This window comes from Larus michahellis, chromosome 13 (genome assembly GCF_964199755.1).
Source record: "Larus michahellis chromosome 13, bLarMic1.1, whole genome shotgun sequence".
Lineage (NCBI taxonomy): Eukaryota > Metazoa > Chordata > Aves > Charadriiformes > Laridae > Larus > Larus michahellis.
The window spans coordinates 15,040,297-15,067,002 of record NC_133908.1 but is presented as its reverse complement, the minus strand read 5'-3'; the positions used below and the strand labels follow the sequence as shown (position 1 = coordinate 15,067,002).

The 26,706-nt window shown below is 50.3% G+C and overlaps 1 protein-coding gene across 4 annotated transcripts in view; it reads left to right on the top strand.

The window, feature by feature from the left end:
* The first annotated feature begins 600 nt into the window (after nucleotides 1-600).
* MN1 (MN1 proto-oncogene, transcriptional regulator) overlaps nucleotides 601-26,706 on the top strand; it is a 111,039-nt gene continuing 84,933 nt past the window's right edge. For all 4 annotated transcript variants that reach the window (XM_074606062.1, XM_074606064.1, XM_074606066.1 and 1 more), the window contains exon 1: nucleotides 601-4,178. In XM_074606062.1, coding sequence (XP_074462163.1) covers nucleotides 740-4,178 — 3,439 coding nt within the window. In that variant the 5' untranslated portion in view covers nucleotides 601-739. The remainder of the gene's footprint in view (nucleotides 4,179-26,706) is intronic.

Sequence of the window (26,706 nt, the reverse complement as noted above, 5' to 3'; positions counted from 1 at the left end):
CGTCGCTCGGGGACCGGCTCGGGGTTCGCCTGCGCTGCCGGGACGGCGGGGCCGCCGAGCCGCTCCTTCTCCCACCCCGCCGCTGCCGGGCCGGGAGTACGGGACCGGCCGCGCCGCGTCGGTTCCGGCCCCGGTGCCCCCGGAGCTCCGCGCGGCTCCGGGAGCAGCGGTGCCGCGGGGAGCGGCCCGCGACGGGCCGGTGCGAGCGGAGCGGGGCAGGCGGGGCCGGGCGGCGCGGCGGAGCCACCTTAACGGCGAGCCCCGCCCCGGGCGGCGCGGCGCTCATTGGCGCAGCCCCGATGGCTGAAATTCATCGCTGAAATGCAAAACTTGTTGCTGCTCCGCCAGCGCCGGGTGAGAGCGAGGGAGCGCGCAGGGGAGCGCGGCGCAGCCCTCCCAGCGCCCGCACGCAGCGCCGGCCCCGCCGCCCGCACCGGCCCCGCCGCCGCTGCCGGAGCCCTGCGAGCCGCGGGCAGCGCACGGCGGGCCGGCGATGCGGCGCGCAGCTCCCGAGCGCCGGAGCCTATGAGCGGCGGCGCGCCGCCCCGTCGGCTCTCGGGCAGCGCAGCGCGGCCGGCGCCGGGCGGCAGCGGGCGGAGAGCCGCCGGGGTGAGCGCGGGCGGGCGGCCGGTGCCGGCGGTGCGGCGGCGCGGCAGGATGTAAGCGGGGCGGCCGGAGCGGCGGGGAGCGGGACGGCGGAGCGGAGCGGCCATGCCCTTCTGAGGAGCCGCCGCGCAGGATGTTCGGGCTGGAGCAGTTCGAGCCGCAGAGCAGCAGCCGGAGCGGCGGGCAGGCGGAGCGGGGCTTCGGCCAGCCCGGACTGAGCATGAGCGCGCACTTCAAGGCGCCGGCCTTCCCCGGCGGCGGCCCGGCGGCGGCGGCGGTGGACCCGGCCCTGGGCGCGCTGGGCGAGCCGCCCCTCCTGGGCATGAACATGAGCCTGGCCGGGGACGCGTACGGCTTCCCGGGCCGCGGCCCCGCCGAGCTGCACGGCGGCGGCATGCAGCCGCCGGTGCACGGCTTCTTCGGCGGGCAGCAGCCGCACGGCGGCCACGGCGGCGCCCACCACCCCCACCAGCACCCCCCGCACTTCGGCGGCAACTTCGGGCCCGACCCCGGCGCCTCCTGCGTGCACGGCGGCCGGCTCCTGGGCTACAGCGGCGCGCTGGGCGGGCAGACGGCGTTCGCCGACGGCTACGAGCACATGGCCGAGAGCCAGGGCGGCGAGGGCTTCGGGCAGCAGCGCCCCGGGAACCTGCCCGACTTCCAGCACCACAGCGCCGGCGCCTCCAGCCACGCCGTGCCGGCGCCCTGCCTGCCCCTCGACCAGTCCCCCAACCGCGCCGCCTCCTTCCACGGGCTGCCGGCGGCCGGCTCCTCCGAGCCCCACGGCCTGGAGCAGCGGCGGCTCCCCGCGCAGGGCGGCGTGGACTCGCTGGAATACAATTACCCCGGCGACGGCCCCGCCGGCCACTTCGAGCTGCCCGTCTTCTCCCCGTCGGAGCCCGAGGGGCAGCTGCCGCACTACGGCGGCGGGCGGCAGGTGCCGGCGGGCGGCAGCTTCGCGGGGGCGCCCGCCCTGCCCCGGGCACCGGGCATGGCCGTGGCCAAGGCGCACCCGCCGCAGCAGCACGGCGTCTTCTTCGAGCGCTTCGGGGGGGCGCGGAAGATGTCGGCCAGCCTGGAGCCGGGGGCCAGCGCCAGGCACCCGCTGATGCAGCAGCAGCAGCCGCCGCCACCGCAGCCGCCGCAGCAGCCGCCGGGCTTGCTGGCCAGACAGAACTCCTGCCCGCCAGCCATCCCTAGGCAACAGCAAACAGAAGCCAACGCTCCCAACCCCAACCTGCAGGACAATGGGCCCATAATGCAGAACCAGCATGCACAGTTTGAATACCCTATTCACAGACTGGAGAACAGGAATATGCATCCCTACACCGACCCCGTGTTTAATATGCAGCACCCTCCTCCGCAACAGCCACCAAATCAAAGACTGCAGCACTTCGATGCCCCCTACGTGAGCGTCGCCAAAAGGCCGCGGTTCGACTTCCCCGGCAACCCCGGCGTCGAGCGCTGCGCCTCCTGGGGCAGCGGCATGCACGGCCCCGCCATGGAGAGCCACCTCTCCCCGACGGCCTACCCCGGCCTGCCGGGCGAGTTCACCCCGCCGGCACCCGAAGCCTTCGGGGGGCCGCTGCCGCATGGCGGCCCCGAGCACCCGGCGCTGGCCCAGCGCCAGAACGCGGCCCTGGTGATGAAGCAGATGGCCTCACGCAGCCAGCAGCGCCTGCGGCCGCCCAGCCTGCAGCAGCTGGGGCACCACGGTGAGGTGGGCCCGCCCGGTGGCCTGCCCCCGCCCGCCTTCGAGCGGGAGGCCGGCAGCGGCGGCCGCAGCTTCGACCCGCCAGCGCCGCACATGGCCCCCGACAGCGCCTGGTTTGCGGGGCCGCCGCCGCCCGGGGAGCTGCTGCCGCGGCGCATGGCGGCTCCAGGGCTGCCGGCTGAGGCTGCCCCCCATGAGCTGGGCCTGCAGCCGGGCGGCGCCGCCGTGCTCTTCCGGCCGGGTGCCGGCGGCCTGGGGCTGCAGGAGCCACTGCGAATGGCGGGCGATGGGCCGGCGCAGGCCTTGTCCTCACCCGGTGTCCACCCGCCCTTCGCGCCCGCCATGGGCGGCCTCTCGCAGCTGCAGTCGCCGGGCGGCGGCGTGGCGATGCCCAGTGCCCCTGCCGAGCGCCGCGGCCCTGCCGACTTTGCCGCCCAGCCCGGCTTCCCCTTCGCGGCAGCGGCACGACAGCCGGCAGCCCATGGGGCCGCGCCTGCCCTCAGCGCCTCGCCGGGTGCCTACCCGCCACCCCCACCCGAGTTCCCCCCACCGCCGCCACCACGGCCCACCGCCAGCAAGCTGGGCGCCCTCTCGTTGGGCTCCTTCAGCAAGCCGGCCAGCAAGGACAACGTCTTCGGGCAGAGCTGCCTGGCCGCCCTCTCCACCGCCTGCCAGAACATGATCGCCAGCCTGGGCGCCCCCAACCTCAACGTCACCTTCAACAAGAAGAGCCCGGCTGAGGCCAAGCGCAAGCTCAGCCAGGCCGAGCCTGACCCGCCGCCGCCTGCCGCCCCAGACTATTTCCCGGCGGGGCCGCCGGCGGGCGGGGGTGGCGCGGGCAAGGCAGCGGGCACTGCCCCGCTGCTGCCCGCCGAGAGCAGCCTCTCGCCCGGCTACGCGCTGGAGCCGGCGGCCGGCGGTGAGGGGAAGGCGGGCGGCGGGCGGGGGCGGGGCCGCCGGAAACGGGACAGCGGGCACGTCAGCCCCGGCACCTTCTTCGAGAAGTTCTCGGCCGCGGAGGGCAGCGGGGCTGGTGTCAGCCCAGGGCAGCCGGCGGTGCCGGCGGCGGCGGGGGGCCCACCGGGGAGTGCGGGCACGGAGCGGGGCGGGGGCACCCCCCACGACAAGCCCCTGACCTCGCCCTCCTGGGGCAAGGGTGGCGAGCTGCTGCTGGGGGAGCAGCCTGACCTGATGTCCTCCCTGGACAGCGGCATCCAGAGCGTGACCAAGTCGGACGGCAGCTCCCCGCACGTGGACTTTCCCGACGAGGTCAGCACCAGCTATGGCAATGAGGACGAGGTGTCCTCCAGCTCCGACAACGCCGCCTCCAAGCCCACCCGCAGCCCGCTGCTGGGCGGCTCACCCAAGCTGCCCCGCGGGGAGCACGCACTTCTCAATGGACAGAAGCCCCTGGCCCTCGGCCTCCTCAGTACGTCTACCTCGACCCCCGACAGCTACGGGCTCAGCACCACGGCGGGCGCCCACCCCGGCACGCCGGGCATGGAGCAGGTGCGGACCCCCACGAGCACCTCGGCCCAGGACGAGATCCACCCCCTGGAGATCCTGCAGGCGCAGATCCAGCTCCAGCGGCAGCAGTTCAGCATCTCGGAAGACCAGCCCTTGGGGCTGAAGAGCAAGAAGGGGGAGTGCACGGGGCAGAACGGGGACAGTGACCTGGGCAGCTGCTGCTCAGAGGGCGTCAAGGGTGCCATGAGCACCATCGACCTGGACTCCCTGATGGCGGAGCACAACTCCACCTGGTACCTGCCCGGTGAGAAGGCCCTGATGGAGGGGCAGGAGGAGGACAAGCCCATGGTGCCCTGGGAGAAGCCCAAGCCCACGAACCCCAGCAAAGAAGGTATCAGTTGTCCCGTGCGGGTGTTGACCCATGGGGGGATGATGGGCTGCCCGGGGAAGGGGAGGTGGCAGGGCTTTGGCCCCGGGATGCTGGGTACATGCTGGCCCCAGATCCACTCCACTCCTGGCAGGGACTGCTGTGGGTGCCGGGGTGGGATGCCTGCTGGCCCTGCCAGGGTGGCCGGTGGCAAGGATGAAGCGCCTGCGGCGTGGCTGGCCCCGGGTGACGGCTGTCCCTGTGGTGGTCTCTGCCACCAGCCCTGTCCCCATCGTGCCTCCTGGGGAGCAGCTGCCGAGGGCTGTAGCAGTGTGGGCTGGCGCAGGGCTCCCAGGGGTGCTGAGCAGAGGGGCTCCCGGCGGAGCCCCGGCCGTGCTCCCGGGCCTGGGGTACCGCAGAGGGGGGCTGCAGGCGTGGGGTGCCGAGGAGGGGGCTCCCGCAGAGCCCCGCTGGGGATGGGGTGCCGAGGAGGGGGCTCCCGCAGAGCCACATGCCAGCCGAGCCTTCCAGCCCTTTCCCCCAAACCGTTAGAGAGATCTTCCTAAACTGTAAATACACAAATTTGTTAGTGGTGCTGTCCCTCCGATTCCAGGTATTTCCCTGCTTGCATTAAGAGCCTACTTAGCAGTGTGACACTGCACGGAAAGGCTCTTAACATTTATTTTTTTTCTTGAATAGAAAGGCAATTTAAAATAAGGCTCTGGATCTGTTGGTGTAAAACTTGCTTAGTTGACAGATGTTTAATTTCGCCATTAGTTGTCATTTTTGATCCTTCCCTGTGTCCAGAGGGCATCATAATTCCCCAAGCTCAGGGGAAAAAAAAATTAATGGAAAGCTCTCTATTATAAAAGCTGTTTAAGATAAAGATGATTATAGATTCAATTGGTTTCTATTTTATCTTATCAAAGCCATATTTTCCAAGCCGCCTGACCGTGTGTGTGAATATTACAATAGATGCACGTGCGTGTATCTGCTGTATGAATGCACGCAGGCAATTTTTTGATGTGCTATAAGTACACGTGCGTAATTTATGCAATATAAACTCATTATTCGTGCCTAGGAAAGTTGATGTTTTGGTACTGCTAGTGTAGTTCGAAATTGTTTTTGTTACATCTGGTTGTACAGACTGACTTTTTGCAGTCCCTCGCGTTTGGTAATTTCGCTAAGAAAGGTGTTGGGAAAACCAAAAGGGAGCTGGTTGGAAAACCGGGCAATTTCCTACCCCCGGTTCTGGTTGGCTTTCCAGCTTTGGCTTTCTGAAGCGTGAATCCTAGCCCCCACGGTTTGTCTCTTTGTTCATGTTTAATGCCCAGCGCAGGAGACTCTCATTTCAGGCGGGAGTGTTTAGCATGCACAGCAGACTCTAGGAAGCCCATCAGCATTCTCCATGCTTCACCCAGGCAAGGACATAAATTGGTTTGTTTGGGGCCCTTCTTTTCCATTTTTAAATGGAGTTGCACACAGCATCCTTCCTGGCCCCTTCTCTTTTATTGTTTCTTGTACACAACATCTAGATCTGACTGGATCAATAGCTAGTTAGCACAAATCACAGTTCCTGTCACTTCTACCTTGGCAGACTCGAACACATATATACGTTCTCTCACAGCACACACACACACACACGCACCCCCCCGAATGTGTGCACTCTCACACGCGCATACAGATACGCAGATCTACACGCCGGGCTGTATTTAGAAACAGATTTTGAGAGAGTAACTTGTTCCATGGATCTTAATTTTGCGGATTAAAAAAAAAAAATAAATCCTGAGCAGTGATTTAATCCTGAACAGCACATTTGTTAAAAGTGTAATTTGGCTTAAAATTATGTATATTTTGTGTATATGTGTCATATGGAGCGATGCTTTCTTGAACATCTTTAACAGCACTCCTACGTTCATTTTGATCACCGCTATTCTTAGTAACATCTAGTGAAATAAGTAATTGCTTTCTGGTCGCGATAACCACAATGTTGCTGTTAAAACAGTTCATCACTTGGAAGGAAAACCATTTAATCAGTGTTCCTATATAAGGATATGTTTTAGCGTTTCAGAGGCTTAACATAAAATAGCAAACCAGTTTTACAACAATGCATAGAGGCACTCATTTTGTTTCACACTTTAGTCACTTGAAGGATTTGAATGGGCTGGTTCTTCGGATGAGGAAATCCATATAGACCAGCGGAGAATTTACTTTAACTGTTGTTGGAAGTGATAAAGATACAATAGGTGAGACAAAACAGGCTGTTCTCCTCGGTTAGTAGGAATAATTTAACTTTATTTACACTGCCGTACCCCCGAGCGTTTGAAACTGTGTTTAAGGAAAGGCTTTATTTATCCAGTGATGGAGATTTTAAACCTTTTTAGCCGACTGGGATTTTGCATCCGTGGTATTTGTCGCGGCAGTTCCCTGGTGTACGCGTGCAGGGTGAGCGCGCAGGCTTCAGCCAGCACTCCTCCAAATTTCGAGCAGTTCCTAAACGTGCTGAGCGCTGCGCGGGGGGGAGCGCGCACCATTTCCTAGTAACGCGGAATATTATTATGAGGAGCGAGCTCAGTCGTTAGACCCAAGTTCCCTCACCCGCACATGGGCATTGTTGGTGGGCTGCTTAATTACACCTGCCGTGACGGGAGGGAAGGCGCTGGGTGATTTATTCCCATTGTGGCACGGCCGCAGCCCGCGCCGGGCAGGGTGGCGGGAGGGACGGCGGCGGCAGGTCCCCCCTCGGCGGAGTGCGGGGTTCCCGCTGCTCTGCTCCCGCAGCCCCGAGCCAGTGCCGGGGACCGGAGGCTCCGGCTTCGCTGCCGGCCATGGAGGGGCAGCTTTGGGATGGACGAGCGCCCCGAAATCCAGCAAAACCGGGAACTGTTCAAATACTCCCTTAATGCCCAGATTACTGGGGGAAACAACTTGTTTGAGTTGTTTTAATGGCTGGGCAGATTCCTTATAGCTCATCTCTTTCTTTTCTCGTAATGGCGTTAAAATGATTTGCTAATATCTAGCAATCGGAGCTGTGAGTTTTAAAGGCAGATGGGAGCAGATAACGTTATTTCAGACACCTGTGCTGGAGGTGCCCGTGTAACACGTACACACCTACATCGTTTAGTGAGAGCCTTAGCGAGTTCTCTGCATGTGCTCACATTTTGTTTCTGAATTTAGCATTATTAATGCTGGCTGGACGCTGCTTTTCACTGAAATGCAATTTTCCGTAAGGAGTTTTCTCCGATACGTTGTTTCTTGTACTAACCTGCTTTATGTGAAGTGGGTGATAGTTTGGTTTTTTTCCCTCAAAAAATGCATTCGAGAATGTCGTGTTTTCCTCTGCCGTGCAGCTTGAGCTGGGAGTGAGATAAAATAAGAGAGTCTAGAGGGGTTGTGTTGACTTCCAACGCCGCAGCTCCAGCTAACAAAGAATAACCATCTCAAATTCACTTAAAAACCCAGGGCTGGTTTAATGGGTTTTTGCTTTGCCTGGTCTGACTGAACCAGAACAATTTCCCCTTCAGTGAAATGTTGATTAGTATTCTCTAGAAACCCAGTAATTAAGTTCTGGTGGGCTTTTGTTTTTGCTTTTTAATTGAAATTTTGAAGGTTCCATGCTGCAGATGTCAGGTGAAGATATCAATAGGTAACTTAGAACCGTGCAGGTGTTGCTTGGAAAAAATGGGAATATATTCCTTTTCTTGGTGGCCGCTGGGCTCGTCTGTCCGAGCCGATGGGCACGTGCAGCGCAGCACAGTTAGTTTTCATCTCTGAGTTTTTGTTAATATTTCATCCTAACACCGAACCTATCATTTGAATGAGCCAGCAGGCCAGAACTCTTGACGAAGCAATATGTAACGTCTGTAAATTACTACCAAATATATCAACAAAGGTCAGATTTGGTCCAGATGCAGCTAGGAGCCTTTGTTTTCTTTCTCTTCCTAGTGCGTTCCGCTGCGTGCTTTTATTTTAAACGCTGCTAAATTCTTTTAGAGGCTTTACCAAGGGACTAGGTTTGTTTAGTGAGAGCGAGTTCGTCAGAGCTCTTGTGGGATATTTCGAGCACTTAAATATCACTGAAAGCAATGTGTGATTTGGAACGGGTTTGTACCGTAGTAGGGGTTGTTGGAAATGAGTTCATGGCCGAAGCTCCGCGCACTTCTCAGCGATGGATCTGTGATTCCCGATGCTGCTTTGTTTGCTTGAAAGGGCTGTTTAAACTTATGCAAAGAATTTTAACAGTTACAGAAAAAAAAAAAAACCCAACGCTGTTACCTTTGCCAAGAAGTTACGTGATGTACTCCAAAGATATGAAATACACGTCTTTAACAAATGATCTGGATCAGGGTGCAGATTTATGAGGAATGGATACTCCCGTTGCATATCGTAGGAGAGAGTTCAGTGTGTGTTAGGTTTGGGTTTAATATGATCTTTTAAACTCTTCTGACCTGTTAAAAAAAAAATAATCGAGAGGTTGCCCCTGCTTGGCTTGGCTTCACGTGAATGACAGTAATACTCTATTGTTTACTTTGACCGACTGTGATTTTTCATATTTTCTACCAGAAAACGGTCCTGTTTAGAAATGTTTTCCTTTGTTTTATAAACAGTCTGCAGCAGTCTGTTTGTAGACCTTTATGGCAAATATTAGCAAGGGGCAGAGTTTTCGATATTATTTGCTATTGCTGCTGGAATGCAATGAGATATTTAATGCAGAAAGTGCGTGAATTTATTGGCATTTCAGTAACTACCGTGACCACTCTGCTTGCCTTTACATCCATCTATTTATCTGTCTGCTTATTCATTTTTGCTCTTCAGATTTATCTGTTCTGCCCATTTTAGTGGACAGTTTAGGTGTATTTGAATCAGTGCAAATCACAAATTTGGTTTGCGTCAGGATGCTTTCTTTTACCGAAGTCGGTTATTTTATAACGGCACGTTTAGCTGTGAGGTCAGCTTTAACTGGGATGTTTTGTACAGGCTTGGGGTGGGAGAGTGCACGAGACAGACTTTGGGGGATGTATTTCTTGAAAGTGGTGTGTGAATGTGCTTCAGATCTTTACGTACGATGTAAAAGGGAATGAATTAGACTTAATATTTATATATGAGCCGAGATGAGAGCATGGATTTATTCTGTTCTGTGATGTATTACACCATGTCTGCTCTTAGTTTTTAATGTGCAATACCTGTTTTTTTACCAATGACCTAGTGGAATGCTCTGCCATAAAACTGCAAATAATTTTTTGCTCAAAAAAGTTATTAATCAGCAGTACCTACAGATAGAGTTTGTTGTTACTTGTACAGAGCAAAGGATAAGGCATTAAACAAAAGTCTAACCTAAAAGTATATAGGCTGCTTTTATTTGTAACAGCTGGCTCCCAGCTTCTGCGGTGTTCTGTACCAGGGAGAGGTTTGGGTACAGCAAAATGTCTTTATGTGGCCATATAAAATTTTAGTACTAGACAAATTACTGTACACTTTTAGTCTGTGGTTTCTTGTGTATTTCTATTAAATACAAGTGTGAGTAGAGTATCCACAGAAAGTGTAAAGCCAGCTCTGAAATGAATCTTCAGGTGGCCTAACACACGTGCTTTTTTAATGGCAAATTTACCGAAATATCAAAACCAGTTTAATTACGTAATGCCTAGAGCACGCTGAGCACTGAGACTATCAAAAGAGACCACTCAAATTGTGGTCACTGGGGTCTTTCCCTGTTTTGTCACCAGCAGAAAATAGATGGTCCTTAACGTGTTTCGGGCTGGAGGGTTTCCTATGCAGAAGGGACGGAGGACGCGCGCCGGGCACCTGCCTGTCCATCGCAGCCGCTGCTCCAGCCAGCAGCCGGCTCTCTGCTCACTATTCCGGCTTTTCCGTTGAAAAATCTAAGCCCTTGAAAAGAACAAAGTTTGCACCTGTAAATACATCTTTATAGTTTGCAGGATATATATATTTTATATAGTTTGCAAGATATATATATATATATATTATTATTTTTTAATACCGAATTAATCTTGTTTCAATTATTTGAGGGGCATTTTTAAAAGAGAGAGCTTCCGTTAATGGGAGACATTTAGAACGTGGCTTGCTTGTGCGCTTCCTCAGCATCAGTTCTTGGGTAAGGGACACGGGGCAGGGAACCCTGCGGAAATTAAAGAGGTGAAGCTGTGGAATCTGCCAGGAAATTCAAGGTCCGCCCTGACTTTCCTGAGCTCGGTTAGATTTTTCAACTTTTAAAATGTAAATCTGAATTTTTTTTAGTCTGTAGATAGACCCAGTGTGCACATCGTGATAATGTGACTAGCTGATGGAAAAATACTGATATTTGTAGTTGGCTGCTTTTCCTTTGCAAAACACTTTTATGTTGGTGCAGTTAAAACATTACGAATTATTAGTGACCTTTTTTAATCAAAAAAAAATAATTTATTTTTTTACAAATTTAAATGTATTTTATGGATTATGTGCCAATGTTCCAAAGTCAAATACCTTTTAAATTTAACGCTGAGAATTGAACAGCTGGAGGTCTAATCCATTAATTTTTACAAGCTGACTTGCTTAATACTTCAAAGAGAACACCTTAGATGCTGCTGCTGTGCTACTCCCCTCCTCAGCACCCCTTCTTCGCCTCTCCCCCCCAGCGCCCTCTCTGCTCCATCTTCACCTTCTGCTCATCTCCTGGCAAACGACAAAAGCATGTATATGCGGTTGATGGAATAAGTTGTAAGATGTTGCACTTTTTATCTATATACTGGTGCAAAAAATATTGTGGTTACTGCTTTTCTAGTAGTCCTCTTCCCTGTACTTGAGTTGGTTTTTGTAACAGCACAAAGGTTATCCCAAGAGCGTGTGTGTGTTCAGGAGCCATGCGTTCCGGGCTTCCAACCTAGAGCGCGTCTCTTCCCCACAGGACCGCCTCTGATCCGAGCTGGCCATTTTTAAAGAAAGTTTTTCCAAGTTTTGTCTTGCCCCTGTTAGACAGTAAGCGTTTTATCACCTCTTACGGTTTCGCTCCCCAAGATGCACATCTGTATCAGGCAGGGGAAGCTCCTGAGAGTGAACCGTTTCTCATCTGCATGTTTAACTTCTGCTGGGAGGCATTAGTTGTGCAATTTACGTCTGTTTGTTTTCAATTTTAGGAAATCTATTTGTGTCTGTTTAGTATTTTAACGTAAAAAATGCAGCGCGTGACACTGCGCCATCTAAATTTTTATTAGCCTTTAAGATTTGTCTAAAGAAGCCTTTTTTGGGCTTGGTAAGCAGAAATCTGGTTGTGTTTAAGTGCAGCTTTGATAGATTTTTTTTTTTTTTTCATTAAAATAAATACATTTTATTTGAATCTAAACACAAACACCAGGAGTGTGAGCTGCAAGAGCTACGCTGGTTCTCTCCCGCAGAGCGCTGTGCTGGGGACGGCGCTGCAGCCGCGCTCTGATGCCCAGTTTGCTTGAACTTTTGGATGTTTATCTTTTTTTCTTCTTCTTTTTTTTTTTTTTCTTTTCTCCCTCTGCTCAGAGCATTTAAAAAGTGAGATAAGGAAACTAAGTCACTGCCTTTTTTTCTTTTTAACTCTCTTACGTTCACTTCTGACCGCTGCTGGGCCTTTAGGACTCGATACTCACAGAAAAGCCTGTAATCAGTCCGCAGTTGGGAGACAGTGGGGTGGGTTTTTTTTTTTTGTGGTAAAATATATGTTTTCAGAGTTAAGTCTGCATTTAATTAATTTTGTGAATTAGTATTCACAAAATATTAGAAAGCATTTGTATTGCTAATAGAAAGATCATCCTGAGGCTGAGGAAGCACAGTTAATTGAAAAAGCAGCCGTTTGTAAAGTGAAGAAAATTTTAAAACATTTCATACCCTAATTAAGAATATACTCATGATTTAAAATTGAGAATATTAATTCGCTGTGTGAAGCAAATACACTAAAAAACCCTGGAAACAGTCATATCCTTCCTTCCTCCTCTTAATCTTCTCTTAAAATGCAGTTTAAGAAAAGGCATGACTTTTTCTTTTTCTTTTTTTTTTTTTTTTTTTAGATGTAGCCTGAAACTGTTTTGCTAGAAAGGTGTAAATTGATGTATTAACATAGGAAATGAAGGCTGGACTGGGGTTATTATTGGGTTGGAATTTTAGGATCTCTTTTCTAGAAACATCTAATTTTTTTTGGTGGCGGGGGGAGGGTGGGTATAGCTTTCCTCTGGAATGACTAATTTTAAAGCCTTTTTGTCGTGGGCAAGAGCAGTCGCGGGAAGCAGAGGATGCGGGAGATGAAGGATGTCTAAGAGACACAGATGCGAATGCATTGCAAGCAGGGCCGGCTCCCCGGGGGACCAGGACCGAGCGTTCCCTCCCATCCACTGCTGGAGGTGATGCTCCGATTGTTCTGCCGGGTGAAAATAGGCGGAGAGGGGAGCGTCTGCGCGAGTGTTCCCATCTCCTGGCTAGATGGCACAGTCGCTCAAGTCATTACCATTGCGCTTATGGATACTTCGGTTTACGTTTGATTTACATCGCGGTGGAGTCCAGAGTCAGGTCCCACTCTCTTTATTATTTTAAGATCATATATTATTGCACATTGTACATTGACACGGTGCTTTAGAAACCTGGGAGATGTTCCTGCTATACATTTACACTCCAATGACACAAAACAGATGTCGTTTGGCCATGGGGGACACTGGTTCGGCCGGGGACGTCGTTCGGCCACGGAAACCAGCGTCCCCATGGCTGAACTGCCATGGTTCCGCCAGGGATTTGACAGAGGATGCTGGTGGGGCACACGGTGGGGTCCAGCGCTGGCAGGGACCCTGGGGACAAAGTCTGGACACTTGGGTACCCAGGACCCTGGGGACAAGTCTGGACACTTGGGTGTACCCAACAAAGGCTGGTGCGCTGGGACCAAACGGTGCCGGGGATGGAGCCGTGGTCCAGCTACGGTGGTTCGGAAACGTGTAGGCAGTGGGAATGAAGAGCTGAGAGTGTCTTGTCCCACTTGGTAATCTCATTTTTGCATCGATTACTTCTTCCTCTGGTGGGGACAGTGTGGTCGTACCGCTCTCCCTGCTGCAGCATTTCTCCTCTCCTGGAAAAATAATGAAAGACAAACAAACAAACAAAAAACCCCACCCCAGTTATGGCACTTCTGATCCAGCGCGTGAGTGAATTTCTAAATGAATTTCTCGGGCCTGAGTGACAGGAAAAGAAAGCGAAATGGTGTGGAAGTAGTTTGATGCGAGGTGGGTTTTCACCTCCTCCAGACGCCTGGGGATGGAAGCGCCGCCATGGGTGGGCTTGCCCTCCCCTCTCCTCTTCTCCGGGCGAGGGGAGAAGGAGGATCATCCCCCCCCGCCCAGGACCTGACCCCGAGATTTGAGCTATTCGCTCCATCCCAGCACTCTGCTGTGACTTAAACTGGGAGTTGTCCTGGTGTAATATTGCTAGAAACAGGGTGTCCCTCTAGACATGCAGCACAGTCAGATGACTTTTTGCATCTAATATTACAGGTATTTTTGATCTGTCTCGTTTGTTTTGTTAATTCTTATTAGTGCCAAACTGTTACACTGAGAAACTTTTTTTGCCTGGTCTGAAGAGTAGCCTAAATTTCATCCCAAATCCAGTTTTATAAGCAGGAAAATAATAAATGTGCCTATTGTATTCTAAAAAAAAAAAAAAAAAAGAATTCCCCAGTAATCGTAATAAAAATTACCACAATCTATGAGACAATAATTCTGAAACACTTTAAAAATAGTATTATCATTCAAAGTGCAAAGCAGCTGGTATTTTATGATGGAACAGATTTTATTGTTGCTGGATTTAGGGTCAAACACTTGCAACACATTCTTGATTTAAACAAACCAAAAACACAAGTGCTTTTTTGAAGATAAAATCAGTATGATTTTTTTTTTTTTTTTCTGGATGCTGTAGTTCCCTTCTCTACCTCTAAATATAGGCACATGCTGTTCTTTTTATGCTGGGAGAAACAGCTAGCATCCCAACTCCCTGTGCTCTCTTTACCACGCTGTCGTTCTAGAGGCAGAGGAAAAAATAGGACTCGATTTCAAGTATAATTAAAATCTCATACTAGCTATTTTCAGATAGGCAGATCACCAAAAAAAGAGAGAACAGCAAAAGGTTTTTTCATTCTGTTTTTTTTGTTGTTTGTTTGTTTTTTAAAATTATTATTTGCAATCAATGGGAAGTTTCATACCATTGTCTGTTAATTTGTTGTAGCTGTCTGCAAAATGGGTAGGGACTGAGGTGGCTCTAAAACTCTGCTGGGGGACGGGGGCAGTTGTCGCAGGGAAAGCTACAGGGAGCTCGGGGATAGCCTCGGTTATTTGGTTTATCTTAAAAGTATTTAAACTTTGTGCATGCAAAGTAGTAGTGTATGTTACATGACAAAGTGATTTGTCTCGTAGGTGAGTCAAGTTAATATACTGTGTCCTGATTTTACTTACTTTAGCTGAGGTGCTTATGGGGACTGGAGAAAAGGATTTGCTGCTGGTTCCCACAGGGCTCCTGGGGCCCCCCACAGGGCTCCTGGGGGCCCTGGGCTCCCGTGGGGCTCCCAGGTGCCCCGGGCTCCTGTTGCCGTGGTCCAGGCTCTCCCCAGCCTGCGGCTGAAGGCCCGGTGCTGGTGTGGTGGAGGGGTCCGGCTGCCAGGGGCTGACACACGCCGCTTTGGAAATGTGGGGTTTTTAATGAAGCAATGAAGTTCTACTCCAAATAATTACCTAAATCCTCCTGTATTTTGCGTAGTTTTTTTCTAGAGTGGCTTGTGCCAACGGTGCTGAAATAGTTCGGTTACAGAAAAGAATGGATTAAAAATCTCTCCCTTGCATCAGCTTCAGGAGCTTGTGTGAGCTTCAGGAGCTGGAGAAACATGCACTTGGAGAGATTGTGATACAATTACATTTTTATGTCTACCTATTAAGCATAATGAAGGGTTGGTTGCTGGCCTTAAATTTGGAAAGAGCTTACTGTAAAGCTTAAAACAGAAGTAGATTCCTGTAATTACTGCTTTGCAGTGAGGAGTAGGGCTAGGTAAAGGGAATAAAAACTATTCTTTGTCCAATTGTATTTCCATGACTGCTGCACTGTTATACATCTGTTTTGAAAGATAAATTTTTTTGTCATACTAATTTTCAGAAGTAAGCTAATAAAAGCCAACACGGGGGGAAAAAAAAAAAAAAAAGAATGAGGTGAAGAATGTAAAATGAACAATGCTTGGAAAATATACAGCTTTAACTTCTTTTGTGAGCCCTGCTACGTGATTTGGAGAATCAGTTGATAACGTTTGTTAAACAGAAGACCGGTATACTCTTTTGGTTTGTGTTTACTTGAGCTTGAGATATTCGATGATAAAATTTTGAATTTCTTTGCCTTTATTGTACTAGATTAAGCAAACCTGGTAAGATGTGGTTCAGTGAGTTCCGACTCTGCTTTGGCTCTTACTTGACTTTATTCTTGTTGCCTGATGGCAATATATCAGGCAAGCTTGGATCGTAGTGTCAATTGTTTGAAATTATTGTTTAGATTATATTCAGTTTCACATGGTACAAAACTATTTGTAGTGAGAAATGAACTTTTGTTTATGATGATAAAAATAGTTTTTCATAGCCTACATTTTTTTTCATTGTATGTAACAGTAACTGTTATAGCTGAGACTATCCCTGTGCAGTTTTTCAAAGTGCTAATGCTGCACCATTTTGGTCCTGGCTTGCGTTTGGGAATGTGTACTACGCTGAAGAGGAGCTGTTTCTCCTTCACCCAAGGAAGAAGAGGAGGAAGACCAAGCCTTTTCTTGTCCCTTAGGAAAAAAACAAAAACCCTAAAACACATCCTCTTTCCTCTCCCCCTCAAAAATTTGGCTTACGTTGTTGAGATGGACCTTTTTTTCCCTTTCCTTTTCCTACCATCTTTTAAGATGTGCTGTACTTGCCTTTCTCCTCCTTTTTGTGGAGCTTCTCTTGGAATCTGTTTTAAGGGGTTATATTGGAAATGCTCCTGAAGGCCGCTCCTGCCTTCCACAGTGCTCTGGCCCAAATAGAAATGTGAAAAGTTCCCATTACGGAGCTGTAAAAGAACACTGTAAATGGGTTATGCAGAAAAAACCATTTAGATAAAAATGCAATTTTCCCTTCCACATACACTGCTAAGAATTAATAGCACATTCTTCCTAAATGGGTACTTCTCTATTATATTTTCACCTTAATGAAATTCTTTCCAAAACAGGAGAGTTTCATTTAAAATTTTAAAGCAAAATTGATCTGTCTTCATCCTCGGTGCTTCCCTCCCTTTAGTTAAATCTCACTGGAATGACTACTGTGGGCTATCTGGGTACTTTATGGAAAATAGATGTCGGGTTCGAGGGTCAGTGTCACAGTTTGGCTCTCCGTCCCTTCGCAGGGTGCGCTTCTTGTCCGTGTGCCTTCACGTCTGGGCTTCCGATGGTATGTGGTGTGCACGCCAGCTGTGCTCTCACTGGCTCTGCTACTCGGCCAGCGGCCACCACGCAATGGAGACAGGAGTATGTCACTTACCAGGTCATTTTTGCCAGAAATACTCCCAAAAGGGAGAACGGCCGAGCCCGTCGTGGCCTTGGCCTGCGTGGCCCCTGGTGTCAGGTGGCACCTGGCGGCACCGCGCAGCCGCGTGCAAAAACACACCGGCATTCTTTTTAATATGTGCCTTCTCTCTAGAAAGTAAATCAATGCCTAATGAAAAAAAGGAGGAGGAATCCTCTGTGGTGGTAGTGGAACCGAAGCGGAGAGGGCCCTTGGAAGCCTTGGTGTGCCAGAGGACACCTCCAACAGGCCCCGGTGGTGGCCATCACTGGCTCCGTGTGGCCGCAGGTCATTCCGTGGTGTGTGCAAGAGCCGAGGTGTTTTTCCTTCCTCCTGGCAGCCTCTCCCTGCGGAGCCGGAGCGGCTCCGGCAGCAGCGAGCAGCGGTGCTGGTCCTTCATGAGCCAGGCGAGCGTACGGGGGTTATCGCAGCCCGTCCTCGCCAGCAAGTGTCATAGTCATAAACAGCCAGTCCCAGGCAACAGAAAACCAAAATGTATATTCAGGCTTTTTAACAGTTTCCTTTTTAATAAAAGGGTTTTAATATAAAGGTGAGAACAAAACTCTACTGTAGGAATAGGGCTAGTGGAAAGATTCCTGCTTTAAGCAGCTATTCACTGCTGAGTTGCAGTGGGGAAAGAAAATGCTTTTACTAAATAAATTGTTTGGTCTTTTCATAGTATTAGTAAAATGGTTCCCACGTGTAAGCAATGCTTGTAACAGTGGAGACATGGACAGGAGTTGATACAACTCAAGTTTCACTGTTCAAAATAAAAATCTCCTATGGCACCAGCACCGAGCAGCCTTTTGCATCATTTTTGTGATAAACTACTCTTCCAGGGACTCTGTGCTTGGGTTATCCCCCTAAATGGGAAATGCAGGAAAAACGTAAGGCCTTGCTTTGTCAAAGCAGCTGTGATGCCCGTCACAGCGCTCTGGAACTTGTCTCTGTAATTCTGTCTGAAAGTGTATTTTTTGGATACCTTAGTTGAACCCCAAATCTAGCTGGCCTATTGCAGGTGTTCTGCACTGGGGTTTTAATGGCTTTTTTTTTTTTCACCCAGACATGGCTTCTCAGCCTGTCTTCAAAGGGTCTGCTCCTGCCCCACTGCGTAACCGCAGCCCGGGAAGTATTGTGTTGCTGCTGCCTTAACGTGAGCAGGGTTGGGTACAGGAGGAGACGGCGTTTGTGACAGTCCACATCTGTTAGTTTGTTTGGAAGGTTGGGGAGGAGCTGCTGAGTAAATACTCTTGAAAATCAGCTTAGGCAGTGGTCACCGGGGTGATTTAGTGCCCAGACAAGGCGAAGCTGGTGGGCAGGACAGGGAGGTTCAGGCTGGGGCAGAGGCAGCTTGTGTTCCGACAGCCTTTTTCCTTTTGAGAGGACAGCAGAGATCCATTCAAAACCACTTGTCTTTTTTCAGGCTCCATAGGCAGGAGCTCTGTGTGCTCCGGGGCAAGGACAGTCCTCGGCAGGTGGCCCAGCAGCCTCGTGCCAGGGCACACGCCGGGTCGCGTTCTGCCCGGTCCCTGTTTCCTCAACAGCATTTGCAATGAACCAACCGAACAAAAAACAAGGCTTCAGTAGATTCCCTCTCCCCACCGATTTGCAAATTACTGGAAATGGGATCACAAAGTTCTGCGATTCTTTATTCAAAATGTGTTCTTGGGCTCCCTCAGCAAAGAGCGATCATTTGTGACTTTCCCCTCGGGCCGATACCTTACTTGAGAGACTTGGCGTCCCTTTGGTTTCTTCCCGACTCTTACTCCCAACTAACACCGGGCCTAATCCAAATTCTGGTTTTGAAAGGGGTATTTATAGTCAGGGAGGCTTTGACTACTTACAGTCGTCTTCCGATAGTCTCACAATCAGGGAAGAGAAAAATACTATACTCCTCGTTAGATGGGTTACATAATAACTATTTATTCAGTCACAAAATTTCCCTTTTGTGATTCACTTTTTGTGAATCACGGTAGTTCAGCGAAGATTGCAAATCACGACTTTATAGCCAAATATGCAATTCCCTGGAAGGAAATGTTGAAAATTTAAATATACCGGTGTCGTTCTTTGCAACTTGCAAGTTTTGTCTTAATGGGACGTTGGTTCTTCAGTTTTTTTGTGAAAGGAAATTAAAAAAAAGCCCACAAAAATGATTGCTGAAAGCGACTCTGGAAGGCAAACATTTCTGAATAGTTCGTCTGCTTTCTGAGTTGTGGTACTGGAGGATGTGCGGTGCCGTGTGTAGCGTCACACCGAGCGCTCGATTTTATTACAGCTCAGCAGTGCTCTGCCACCCCGACGAATGGCGAGGCCCCGCAGGGCAAAGCCGCGGGCGGGCACAGGGGTCTCCACTGTCACCTGCCGGGTGGGAGACGTCACCGAGCAGAACTGGCTCTCCCCCTGCTCTTTGGGTGGAAAGATACTCCTAAACCTGGGGTCTAGGTCTTGTGCAGACATCTTCTTATTGTTAGGAAATTTAAAACTTGGTGTCTGGGAAGGAAAAGGCAATACAACTAGCCAAACTGGGCTGCCCTCAGACTTCTGCCTTGGCTGTTTCGTGCCCTGGGACAAGGGTGCCTGTCACCAGGAGCGTGTGAATGGTTAATCTTTCAATGAGTGCCGCTTGATTCCACTCTAGGTATGAATTTCTTATGCGTCACTATTTTATTTTTTAATTTATGTTTTTTTTGGCTGTTGGTGCTTAGCGTACCTGGCAGGCACGCTGCATACTAAGTTGTACATTTAAGCATCGGTTGCTACAGTAAAAATCTTGATGGCCATTGTTTCCGTCAAAAAAAAAACCCTTCTCATCTTCAAAGTCACTGCTGTTACAATAATTTTCTCTTTGAACATGTCAGGATTCTGTCTTTGATTATATACTGGATTGTCTCTTGTCATTGCATAATGAATTATTTTTTTTGGTAGACAGAGACATTTTTCGGTTCATCACAGTTCATCCCCCATCCCAGTACTTCTTTTAAAAAAGAGACTATGTTGAAAACAGGTATTTAAGAATATAGATCTTCAAGAAAATAACTGGTTTTGACTTTTTATTTTCCTGGGAATTTTATAAATCTGATGTCAAATATAGCTTTCTCTTACAATTTGAACTTAGACTTTCAAAATTTGCCTTTTTCCCCTCCTCTTCTTTTTGCTTTTGATTGCACCAGAAATTATTATTTCAGAGATTTCCTTCCACTCTTTCGTTCGCTGTTTTTGCAATTTGCACCACACAAAAAGAATAAATTTCTGTAATTCTACCACCAGTTTACTCAGCTTTAGACAAGTTTTGGGGCAAAAAAAAAGATAATGGAAAGGGGGGTTTAGAAAATTAAATAATGCTTATTCTTTTACCAAAAAAAGAGCGTGAAAAAGCTAGATTTTTCCATTTTGTGTGTTGCTATTCTCTAAAGCTGGGAAAGCTTTAGAAAAGAAATGTTGGAAAAGAAAATGGCAGGAGATAAGTGATTAAATAAGCATTAACACTCATTTTTATGGTTACTGAGGAAAAGGAAGAGAAGAGACGGTGAAGTCTCATGGCCAGCGTTTAAAAACTATATGTGAAAACTAAAAATCATTTGTAAAAATGAGTAGTCCAGTGCTGTGTTAGTGATGCCGTTGTGTCGACTGGCTCTGCTGCTCAGCATCCCTGCTCCTGCCCGGCTCCTGGGCGAGGAGGTGGCTGTGTGGGAGCTGAGGGGGCCAGCACACCCTTCCAGCGGGGTGGAGGTCGGTCAGTTGGTTGAGTGGGTTGGTCAGTTGGGTGGAGTTGGTCAGTTGGGTGGTTGAAGGTCGTTCAGTTGGTTGAGTGGGTGGTTGGAGGGAGGTTGGTCAGGTGGGTGGGTGGGTGGTTGGAGGTTGTTCAGTTGGTTGGCTGGGTGGTTGGAGGTTGGTCAGATGGCTGGGTGGTTGGTTGGTTTGCCTATTTTTAAGGTGGCTGCCTGACCTCGGGGACTGAGCACTCTGCTGCCAGACCCTCCCTGCCCTGCTCTCCTTTGAGCCTTGGCAAGCGCTTACTGAGGCCACTCCCATTAGAAGCCGTTTTCTGGTTTATACAACGTGTACCAGTGGTCTGCCCATTTTCCAGGGACAAGAGTTTCTGTCACTGCTGTGATAGGTGCTCATTGGCATGTTGTGGTTTTCCAAGCGCAGTGGTGGGATGGAGGTGCCCTGGAAACAGAGCTCCTCTCCCACTGCTCTGGAGGGTGGGATTGGTGTGGAGAGATGTGCCAACTTTGTGGCTATTCATGGTTGATGGCTTAAATTGTGGTGCTCTGCACTAGTATGATGTTCACCTTGGATCAAAGGGCAAGGGGACCTTCTGAAATGGAAGGTGCCGTGGAAGGTCCTCTTAAGCCAAGTGAAAGCCCAGGGGCAAAAGTGCTTGCAATTGTCTTGCTCCATGTGTATCTGCAATCTCTTCCATCACTGAATGATGTTGATGCCACCAGAGTAATGGGAAAGTTGGATGAAATTGGGGGTCAGTAGAACCGCATTAGGCACTGAACAGCTTTATTCCTTGGAAAATGGGTTTTCTGTAAGAATGGCAGGAGACCCCAAGCCCAGGTAAAAACTGCAGCCTCCTATCTGGTTACGATTATGTGTGTGCACGCTGCCAGCAGGTTGTTGTAAAACTGCATTACTGGATGGGTATATTGCTTCAGAGGGTTAAGTACGACCAAATCAAAGATACCCTCTCAGTGGGGTTTGCCTGCGTGGCTTCACGGGATGGAAGTCTTTGCCGTAGAGTTTGTAAATGCCGGCTGTGGTTTTAAATGGGCTCTTTCTGCCCGTGTGTAAGGAAAAGAGCTAAAAAGGACTCGCTGTATCTTTAAACTTGCGGATCCTGAAAACCTCCCTGGGAAGTAGAAGGGGGAAGGGACCCTTTCAGGATTAATTAAACAGAGATGTCTCGCTGTAGACTTCAGGGTTTACTGATAAACGCCAGCCCCTCACCCACGTCTGGTGGTGGCTGCTATTATTTAATCAGGGCTATTACAAGAAATCTGAGAAATCTTCCCTTTCTCCTCCTCCATATTCCATTTATCTGTCCTCCTAACCTGTTTGTTTGTGTACAGTTAAGTTTTCCATGCCAGGGAGAAGCAGAGTGGAAATGTCAGGGGTCAGGCTGCAGGCAGGGCAGGCAGGGAGCAGGCAGCCCAGCTCTGCTGCAGCCTTTGACTTTCTGAGAAACCGGAGACATGTTTGTTCCAGGCGAGATTAACTCTTTCAGCGCAGCTGCCTTCTGCTCAAGAAGACCTGGAGGACTGGAGGCAAGGTGGGTACATTAAGACCGAGTTTAGTCTCTGTTCATGAATATGCCCTTGCGGTCCCGATGGTGATGGGTGCTGCCGTTGTTGTTTCACTCACCCTCTTATCTAAGCCCAGCAGGCCCAATATTTCATCTGCCTTGGCAGCTGTGCAGCTGGAGGATGAGGCTGCATGGATCCAAACCTCTGTGGATGGAGGACAGCATGATTTGTTGCAATCCTCTCGTGGATACCTGTATTTCTCAATGCGTTTTCCAGTAAACAAAGCGTTCACCCCCAAAAGGTGCGATGCTGCCGTTTGGAGACGCGTTTTTGAGCGTGACTTGGGATTTGCCGCTCAGAAGACACCTAAAGACCAGTGTGAATGCCCTTGCCTTCAGAATAACAAGTTTTGATCTTGGGCCAGTTGACTCAGTGTCTCACAGGCTGAAGATGCGTGTGGTGCGGTGGTTTGCACACACAGCAGCCCTGGCTGATGCCGACGTGGTAGCCGGGGTCCAGTGAGCGTTTTGGTTGTATGACTCAAGCTGTCCTACCTGCATCTGGCCCCGCCTGTGCGAATGAAAGGGATGATTCAGCCTGGGGTGGAGGATTTTGTTTGTTTGGTGCCTTCTTTGCATTTGTGTCAGGGCAGTGAAGCGGGCGCTGAGGAGCCGAGTCTTGCCTGGTTTGACAGAGCTCAGTGTTCGAACAGTGCCCTGCTTGGGACAGTTGCAGGTGGTGATTACAGGACAGGCCTTGCCCTGTTGCATGGTGGCTTCTTCGCATTTGGCTTTAGTTTGGTAGTGAGGTGTTTGTGTGGAACTGTACGCATTGAGCTAACAGGTCTCTTTTCAGGGCTAGGATGGGTGGGGGGCACAAGGTGACAGTCGCCCCTATGAGTGCCAGGGTTGTGTTTGCAAACAAAGTCATTTCACAAAGGGGTCTCAGTCTCGCTGCTTTGTTTCTGGTTTTATGGACGTGTCCATAAGCTTAAGGGTCTTGCAGACCACGTGCATGGGAAGGTTGATTAGCTGTTGCCTGATTGCTCACCCCTCAACACTGTTCTGTGCTACGTAACTGCTTTGTAACTCACGTGAGTTAAGGAATGGTGTCGTCTGTGTCAAGAAGGATGAGGCCATTTGCACCAATGTTCCCCTCCGAAGGGCCCTGCCGCATTGACAGTCCATCAGGGCAGGGGGATGAGTGTGCTGTCACCCCTCGTGCTGTGTCCCGTGGGACCAGGGCTGGGGAAGGTGAGGAACTCCCTGCTTTCTCTGGGCATTGCTTAGTGCTACGTGCACACTGCATTCGCTTTAAACTCACCTTCCTCCACCGCTCCCCATTAACTTGGCTCATGGAAAGTGGTGTGGCAGAGAGAGCATCGCTGTCTCTGGAGAGCTGTCTCTGCAGAGCCAGGTGATCAAAGAGACCTGCCCTTCTAGTGGGACACTCTGTGCTTCTGCACTGACCGAATCTAGACCAGGTTAAGAGCAGTTGTCACAAACAGCTGTATACAATCACAAATGGTTTGGGTTGGAAGGGACCTTAAAGGCCACCCAGTGCCACCCCCTGCCCTGGGCAGGGACACCTCCCACCAGCCCAGGTTGCTCCAAGCCCCGTCCAACCTGGCCTTGAACCCCTCCAGGGATGGGGCAGCCACAGCTTCTCTGGGTGACCTGGGCCAGGGGCTCACCGCCCTCAGAGTGAAAAATTTCGCCCTGATACCTAACCTAAATCTCCCCTCTTTCAGTTTAAAACCATTCCCCCCTCGTCCTGTGGCTCCCCTCCCTGCTCCAGAGTCCCTCCCCAGCTTTCCTGGAGCCCCTTTAGGGATTGGAAGGGGCTGGAAGGTCTCCCCGGAGCCTTCTCTTCTCCAGGCTGAACCCCCCCAGCTCTCTCAGCCTGTGCCCATAGCAGAGGGGCTCCAGCCCTCCCAGCATCTCCGGGGCCTCCTCTGGCCCCGCTCCAGCAGGTCCACACACAGCTGTAGTTGCACATGGGGCAGGAATGAACTCCAGTCTCTCGTGGGTTACTCTATGCACAGTCCCCTCCGCAGTGAGGTCCCCAGGGACATGCTCTGCTCCCGTCTGCAGCACTGCTCAGCCCCGTGCCCTCTCCCTGCTGCTCCCCTGCCCTCGCCAGGGCAAGTGGTCCCTTCTGGGCGTCCCCTCCCCGAGTGCCGTAGGGCAGAGCCCACCCAACTGCCAGCGTAGCAGGGCAAGCTAATTGTCTGCCGTTTTTTTTTCATTTTCCAGGGATATTGAAATTGTTGTGGGTCATAAATCACGTGAGCACATAGCTAGAAAGGGAACACAGGCCCATATTTTAGCTTTGGGTTTGAAGATGAGACTGTCCGTCCTGCGTTGTGCTGGCCCATTGTGTTGATTTACTGGCCTGTGAAACTTTTAGAGTTAATTTTTCATCGAAGCAGTGAAAGTCTGTCTGCCCGTGACTTTCTTGCTTGAACAGCTGTTTGCTCCTGATTCGTTGCTATTCTGAGAATTTCGTGAAGACTCTCCACAGTGATGTGACAATTGGAAGAAAAAGATGAGCTTATATTTTTCTTATCCTAATAGTGGCACTTACAGACGTACCTAAGAAAGCCAGGTTTCTTTGTGTGGTTTTTTTTTTTTAAGGTGAATCTCCCTTGCTGCCATTCCTCCTTCCCATGGTTGTATATGTCTTCTATCTGATGATTATTTTGCTTTTCTTTCAGATAGATTTAATTTTAAAACATGCTGTTCAAACAAACCCTGGTTCTCCATCAGATTTCTGACCCCCAGCTGAATCGCCACACCTTTCTGCTGCTTTATGGGATGTTTCTCCATGTGCCAAATCTATTATATGGCAACAGCATTTCCATCTCTTTCTGTAGCCAAAATATGGGGTATACCAGAATTTGGGATTTTTCTATAGCAGAGAAGACTTAGCAAGAATTTACCCAGAAGGTGCATTTTGGGTTGATAGCATCAGATATTAGTCTGATTTGCGAACTAGTCAGTGTTTTCCAGCAGAGATTTTGACCCTTTAACAAACTCAGGCTTCCTGACAATTCTGCTTAAGTTACTTTTCATAGACTGTTTAGAGATTGTCCCTGAATTACTAAGGACTTGCAAACCGTGATTTGAAAACCATCGTTTCTGGAACGTCACGGCTCTGCCTTTTGTGTTCCTCGGCACAGAGCGGGCCGAAGGGTGTCCATCTCTGAGCTGCGGCTCTGCAGGTGCCTTGGTGAGACCCAGCTTTGTTCTGGGGTCTCTGCTCTCGCTTTTCTCTTACTCCATGAGCGGTGAAATTATTTGAGCTCCTTTTGATTTCAGGGAGGCTGTTTCCCAAGGCCCCCTCATACAAGCCGCTACTTCCGAGACACCAAACTGCAGTTGGAGGCATCCTAAAGAGGAATGGGATGTATTTCGAGGTAATGCTATAAATAAATGGGATAAAAGAGATAAAGATCCTGAATGCTGTCTCTTCTCACGTACGGTTAGCCTTTGGTAAACTCCAGTTGTATTTTCACGAATATCCTTGAACTCGTGTGGTTTAACCCAGAGCGCTAATGCACACGATCGCCATTTCTTGGTGTGCAAGAGCCTCAGATGTGTGAGGCCCCTGGGAGAGATTGACTTTGCCTGTGGCAGTTTTGTATTACGGTCTCTCGTAATTGTGAGTTATAGATCGGGCAGAGGCACCTCCAGGAGCTGCAGGCAGAGCTGGGGAGGAGGCGGGAGGGACAGCGGGATGGGCGGCCGGGGGACCCTCCGTCCCCAACCCTGACACTGTGACGCAGATCTGGCTTGGGGAGATGAGGACATGGCTCCTGTTGATTTCTTTGGGAACAAGGCGACTAAACACATAAAAGTCTTTGGCCAGCTGTATCCAAGTCTTTGCCTCACAAGAGACTGATAATATTTCAGAGACAAATTCCCTTTTTTACACTTAGCTAACAAGTACTCATTTAATTTGCATCCTGAGACTAAGCGACCGCAAACAAAGTTCTTTGAGGAGAATCTTCTTCTTTCGTTCTGTTTTCACTTCATTTAAGGAAAATAGAGATTTCCATGTATAATATGCAGGGCTTAAATATCCTACTTATTGTTGTCATTTCTATTTTTTCCCCAGCAATTATGTAGAAGCTCTTGCACAAATCTGACGAGAGAAAGCTGGAATTTGTTTCCTCCTCTGTTGCGCTCTGTGCATAATCACCATCTATTCATTGCCTTTACAAACTCCATTAATACACCCACTTCCCTTGCCAGTGTGAGTGGGCATTTTCATGCTATTTTTGGAGGCCTGCTCTGCTCTGTGCATTGAAACTCGCATTAGGCTGAGGGTGATACTGGTACTTTTGACCCGTGTGTCCTCAAGAAGAAAAGAGCGGCAGCAAAACTTACTAAAATGATCTGACGGGTTAGAGAGTGAATTGACGGGTGAAGTAAATATTGCTCTTTTGGGCACCATCCCCTGGCAAAGAGTCAAGTGGTGGCAGAGGCAGAGCCAAGCTCCGGCCAGCTCGAGCCATTTTTCAGTATTTAACATGTGTTAAAAGGTTCCAATCGATGAACCTGGTAGCCCAGGACACTGTCTGAAAGCGGTCTGACGCCGTTGGAGGCTGACGGCGAGCTTTTGGGAGCATGGGCCAGTGGTGGCCACTTGTGCGGTATCTGTGGGAAAGGGCAGGTCTGTGAGGCCAGCGGGGATGTGGAGGGCATTAGTTACTCGTTAATGGGCTTAGCTCCTTGTTAA